Source organism: Parus major, chromosome 22 (assembly GCF_001522545.3).
Source record: "Parus major isolate Abel chromosome 22, Parus_major1.1, whole genome shotgun sequence".
NCBI lineage: Eukaryota > Metazoa > Chordata > Aves > Passeriformes > Paridae > Parus > Parus major.
Window position 1 is genome coordinate 2287495 of NC_031790.1, and position 6203 is coordinate 2293697.

General features: G+C 57.2%; 1 protein-coding gene across 1 annotated transcript; it reads right to left on the bottom strand.

Annotated features, from left to right (window-relative positions):
- Nucleotides 1-761: 761 nt before the first annotated feature.
- LOC107213803 (D(1) dopamine receptor-like) lies at nucleotides 762-6197 on the bottom strand. Its single transcript, XM_015648629.3, has one exon. The coding sequence runs from the start codon at nucleotides 4687-4689 to the stop codon at nucleotides 3400-3402; it is 1290 nt and encodes a 429-aa protein (XP_015504115.1). The 5' UTR covers nucleotides 4690-6197; the 3' UTR covers nucleotides 762-3399.
- Nucleotides 6198-6203: the final 6 nt, after the last annotated feature.

Consider the following 6203-nt stretch of genomic DNA (forward strand, 5'->3'; position numbering starts at 1 on the left):
ATCCCGGCTCCTCCTCCTCGATCCCGGCTCCTCCCGCTCTGTCCTGGATCGTCCCGCCCCGTTCCAGCTCTTCCCTTACTGTTCCGGAGCTTTTCCGTCCCACTCCCGCTCGCTCTGGGCTCCTCTCGCCCTGTCCTGGCTTTTCTCCCCCATCCTGGTTCTTCCTGCTCGATCCCTGTTCTTCCCGCTCGCTCCCGGTTCTGTCCCGCTCGATCCCGGTTCTGTCCTGCTCGATCCCGGTTCTGTCCTGCTCGATCCCGGTTCTGTCCTGCTCGATCCCGGTTCTTCCCGCTCGATCCCGGTTCTGTCCCGCTCGATCCCGGTTCTGTCCCGCTCGATCCCGGTTCATTCTGTTCGATCCCTGTTCTTCCCGCTCGCTCCCGGTTCTCGTTCCCCGTCCCAGCTCCATCCGAGCCATCCCCACGCCGGTGCCGGCCGGAGCTCCTGGCCCTGCTTTCTCCCGACCCTCCCAGTCCTGCTCCAGCGCCGCTCTCCCCGTTCCGCTCCAGAATCGCCGCCGAGATCGAGGCAGCCGGGGCTGATTTCACCCTGCCTGGAGCTGCTTCCCTGGAAAACCATCCCGGCCTCGGCTTCCCTGGGAAACCATCCCGGCCTCGGCTTCCCTGGGAAACCATCCCGGCCTCGGCTTTCCCGGGAAACCATCCCCAGGGAAACAATTTCCCTGATGAGAGGAGCAGCTTTCCAGCCTGGAAGCAACCAGGCACCAACCCCCCGCAGCCACATCCCGTCTCTCTCCCCTGTGCTCATTTTCCCCTTTCCTCTGTTTAAATCCATTCCTCCTAAAATTCCTGATTTTTTCTTGCTGAAAAATCGCTTTAAGGACAGCAGTCATTCCCTATCCCAGGCTGTTCCCTTGCAATTCCAGCTGGGAAATTCCACATCTGCACAAATCACCTGTGCAGGGTTAATTCCCACAGTCTCCCAGCCTAACACATTAAAATCATGGAATCGTTTGTGTTAGGAGGAACCTCAATTTTTTTCCCCTCTAGCTGCTGAATTCCACGTGGATTTGATGCTTTTCCTCCTTTCCCTCTTTTGCAAATATCTCCTTACTCTGGTCCCTCTGCTCCTCACCCCAAAATCCCAAAACCTGTCCCCAGGTCGCCCCTGGCACCTCCAGAGCTCTGGGAAGTGACCTGGGTTTTTTTTTTAAGATTACAGAGCAGGGTCAGGCACAAATCCTTTCCCAATCCCTCCTCTGGCATCATATGGAATAATTTCACTCACCTGAGTGTGGAATTTGGGATGGGAGAAGGAAGAAGAGGAGGAGGAAAAGGAGGAATTCCTGTGCAGGAAAAAACAGGAAAAGGAGCCGCATTCTGCAGCCAGGAAAAGAAGGAACAGTTTGCAGCCATTTCCCAGTCTGCCCACAGGAATATCTGGGATTTATTTCTTCCCCTGCCAGGGTTGGGCTCTGCCACCACCTTGTCCCTTCTGCTGCCAGGCCCGGGGGACTGGAAAGAGTTGCTGCAGGAAAATGCAACAATCACGAAATTAATTTAATGAATGTTTAATTCATTAAATTAAACAATTCAATTATGAAATACGGGTAATAATAGGACACAAAAAAGGGTCACTTCAGCCTCTTTGTTCAGGGGCACCACAGACACACCGAGCTGGCTGTTTTCCTCCAATCCCTTTCCAAACCATACTGGATAAAGCCCCAGAATTTTGCCACAAGTACCAGGAAACTCTTCCAAAACAGTTTTGGGAAAAGTTGGGCACTCCAGTTCCCTCCTGCGGCCAAGGCAGGAGCTCCAAGCACCCCACAACACCCGGAGTTTAATTATAAACATTAATTATAAACATTATGGCAGCATTCAGATTAAATCAGTCACTTGAGGGGTTCCAGGCGATCGTCCCCATCTCAGACCACTATTCCCTTCTGTAAATTAGGCTTCAAAACCCCAAGATTGTTTTGGATTGACCCCAAATCCTCCTGGCTGTCCCACAGGGGGGGTGCCATGGGTGCTGTTGAGTCCTGTCAGTGCTTCCCTGGAAAAATCCCGGAGTCTGGGAGAGCTCCCACGCTGATCCCGCTGGAACTGGGCTCTGTTTCATCATTAGTGGCACTCTGTAATTAGTGCTTCCCCTGTAATTAGAACTCTCCCTGTTCACTGAGGAGGGGGAGAGGCTTTCCTGCATTACTGGAGAGCTGAGGATCCCCCTGAGGGATTCACAGGGATGAGCCGTGTTTAATCGGGCAGGGATGAAAATTCCTTCCCAAGGTCACTGCCAGGGATGGAACGGAGCACTGGGAGCAGCTCCTGACCCCTCCGGTCACATAGAAACTTCCAGAAGTCGATTGGCGAGCAAGCAGAGGTTCTGAGGAGCCTTCATCGCTGAGACCAGGCAGTTCCGGGGACAGAATGATCCGTAATGAAATGGAGGAGGAAGGGAATTAGTGGGAGAATAAAGCAAAAAGGGAAGGAAGGGCCTCACAACAGGAGGATCTGGGGAAGCAGGGTGGGCTGGAGGAGCAGAAACCTGGACAATGCCCTCTGGAGGGCTCCAACACCCTCATTCCCAAAGGTTCCAAACACCCAGGGGCTAAAATATGACTTTGACCCCTGCCCAGAGCCCTCAGCTAGGTGATCCCAGCTCGAGGAGGCTCCAAATCCATCTTGGAACAGCTCCAGACACAGCCCCAGGGCTCCAGGGAAGGTGGCCAGACCTGCAGTTCCTGAGCACAGGGAGAGCCCAGGGGAGTTATCCTGGAACATCCATTGAGCTCCTGGGGACTGGAACAGACAGGGGTGAGGCCAGGAGAGTTATCCTGGCAAATCCAGAGCCTCCTTCCCATACAGTCCACTGGCTTTCCATGGCTGGAGGTGCCACACAGCCCAGCATAGCCCCACAGAGCTCCAGGCATGATTGACCAGTTCTGCCAGCAGCCCCAGGCCAGTGTCCAGTTGGATTTGGCCAGTGCCCATCCAGCAGCCTCGGGCCAGTGGCCACAGGACAAGGGCAGTGGCCAAAGCCGCCTCTCCCTGCAGCCGTAGGGTTTTCACTTCCTGACCATGGAGGGGCTCAGGAAACTGAACCATCTCTGCTCTCTCAGCTGAAGTCACTGGTAAAGCTGAATTCCAGCCCTTCCATTTCCATCTTTTGCAGAAAGGGAGGTTTTTTCTCCATGGGTGAACTGGAGAAAGCAGCAACACAAATCCCTGCTGCCCACCCAGGCTGGGACCGAAATTCAGTTACAAAAAGACGGCTGGAGACACCTGGAAAACAACTCTGGCTATTCCACACTCGGTGATGCAATCAGGGTGAAACTTCCTCATTATCCTCAGCTCCTCAGAGAACGGGCAGTGACAGGAATGTCCCAGCTTCCCTCTCTGCTGGAGACCTTCCCACCACTCCTTTCCCACCCCAGGCTCAGTGGAAGGGCGGGGCAGTCCTCCCCGGCCAGATGGGGCTTCCGCACTCAGGAAAGGGCTCCTGACAGGGAGAGGAGCCCGGAGAAACCCTCTCTAAGGTCACCTCGTGGTTTTCCACCTGCGGCACAGCATGGGGCAGTAGCTGGGGGTGGCTGGGGGTCTCCAGAGCCCTGTGGCCGGCGGTGTCACAGAGGAAGGACACCAGCTCCTTGCTGAAGGTCACTGCTTCCATGGCACTGCCGGGGCAGAGGCGGCCCCAGCCCAGCAGGGAGGCGAAAGCGCTGCGGAATTCCACGTTGAAGGCGTAGATGATGGGGTTGAGGGCAGAGTTGGCCCAGCCCAGCCAGGTGAAGGTGCTGAGCACGGTCCTGCTGACGCACGGCAGCGCTCCCGGGCCGCCCGGCTCGGTGTCGCACAAGGGCACCAGGCAGTTGAGCACAAAGAATGGCAGCCAGCAGCACACGAAGACACCCATGATGATGGAGAGGGTCTGGAGCACCTTGGTCTCCTTCTTGAGGGAGTTTTTCGGGGAGGTTTCCCGAGGGCAGCTCCAGGCGTGTCCAGCTGGTCTCTCCAGGGAGGAGATCCCGCGGAGCTGGCGCCGGGCGATGAGGAAGAGGCGGCTGTAGGTGACCAGCATGATGGCAGCAGGGATGTAGAAGCTGATGAGGGATGAGGAGATGGCGTAGGTCCTGCTGAGGCTGGAATCACAGCTCCCCTCCTCCACAGAGCTGTTCAATCCCAGCTGCTCCCGGCTCAGGGGCTCCTTGTGCCACCGCAGCTGCACGGGGACCAAGGAGATGAGCAGGGACAGCAGCCAAGCCACCCCAATGGTGACCAAGGCCGCACGCTGTGTCACCCTCCTCTGGTGGCAGAAGGGGTCGGCGATGGCCCAGTAGCGCTCGAGGCTGATGAGGCACAGGTGGAGGATGGAGGCCGTGCAGCACATGATGTCAAAAGCCACCCAAAGGTCACAGAAAGCCCCAAAGGGCCAGGAGCCCAGCACGTCAGTGGCCGCTCTCCAGGGCATCACCAGCACGGCCAGCAGCAGGTCAGACACAGCCAAGGAGAGCACGAACAGGTTGGTGACCTTGGAGCGCAGCTGTGGGAACCTAAGCACAGCCACGCACACCAGGGCGTTCCCCAGCAGCGTGGAGAGGATGAGGAGGGCCAGGCAGGTGGCTGTCACCACACGCAGGGACAGCGGGGAGTGGCTCTGTTCGGCCCAGCTGGTTGCATTGAGCACGTCCTGCCCGGCTCCTCCTGCAGAGGGGTAAAACCCATCCATGGCTTCCCCGTTTATCCGGTCCTGCCGAGGTTTTTCATTTGCTCCATCAGCATCCAGAGCATGTTTTCCCGTTTTCCCTGCTCCCACAGCATCTCTGAAGCCCCAGCTGCAATCCAGTCCCACTGTCGTCAGCACAGGAAAAGTGCTGGTAGCTCTCAGTCCTTTCCAGGTCTCTGCTGACAGTTTGGATTTTCCCTCCGGCCTCCCACCGCTGCTCCCACACTCACCTCCGGGGCTGGGCAGCCTTTGCTGAAATCTTCCTCCCTCTCCTCTCTCCTCTTCACCTGCTGCTGATCTTGTGCCTGCTGCGGAATTCCCAGATCCCTTCCCTGGCCAGGCTGGGATTCGCTGTCGGGAGCAAGAGGGGTCTGAGCTTGCTCTGCTCCTGCAGCCGCTCCCTGCTCCCAAACCCAGATTTCCCTCTGGATTTCCCTCGGGTGGGACCTGGCTCTGCCCCTCGGAGCTGGGAGAACGTGTGGATCCACCGGGTGAGTCACTGGGAATTAGTGAGAGGGTTGAAGGGGGGAAATAATCATTCCAGTCAGATTTGAGGGTCCTCAATGCAAATGAGCACAGAAATTTATTGTGATTTCTGCATAAAAGACGCTTGATTTCCCTGCCCAGGCGCTGAGTCACAGCTCAGAGATGCCCCCAAACCAATCACTCCTCTCGGCTCTGAGCTGGTGCAAAACTGGCATTTACTGTCCACTGCAAAATTCATTCTCCAGGGAAAAAAAAAGGGAAAAAAACCCCATCTAAAAATCCTGTACAAACGTGGAAGTTTTTTACTCTGAAACTTCTGCTGAGCCCGGATCCATCACCCCGAGCCGGCTCTGCCGAGCCCGGGGAAAGCAGGACGTGTCCCTAGCCCTCCCCAACAAGCCGATACTCCCTGGAAGACACAGCCCGGGCTCGCTCCTTGTCCCCGTGTCACGGCCTTTGCCCGGTTTAATTAATTAAGCCTCATTAGTGCCGCCGCCCGCAGCGCCGCTGTTCCAGGGAGCGAGGGTAGATGGCACCAGCGGCCGGCGCATGGAGCAGCGCCTGCCCTCGGGAATTCGGGATTCCAGCAGAAAAGCACGGAGCTGGCTCAGGGCAAGGGCGAGCTGGAGAGCAGGGAAGGTTCTGGAATAAACACCGGGACAGCTCCCAGGGAATGGCACGGGCCGAGGCTGCCGGAGCTCCAGGAGTGCTGGACACCGTTCCCAGGGATGCCCAGGGTGGGATTTTGGGGCGTCTGGGTCCTTTTCCACTCAGGATATCCCTGACAGAGCTCTCCCCTCCTCTGCCCTCTGCACCCCACGGGGAGTTTTCCTCCCAGTCCCTGCTCCGGGCACAAAGATTTCCAGGATCTCAGGAACAGACAGCGGGATGCTGGCACTGCTGTCCGAGTGAGCAGTGAGGGCAGGGACCTGTGGCAGGACAGGGTGGCACTGGCTCTGTCACACACAACAGTGGTGACACTGATCTGTCCCAGCCCAGCAAGGTGGCACTGATCTGTCACACACATGACA

What these genes read in the sequence shown, in the direction of transcription:
- LOC107213803 (XM_015648629.3), bottom strand. Translation starts at nt 4,689, where the DNA reads ATGGATGGGTTTTACCCCTCTGCAGGAGGAGCCGGGCAGGACGTGCTC.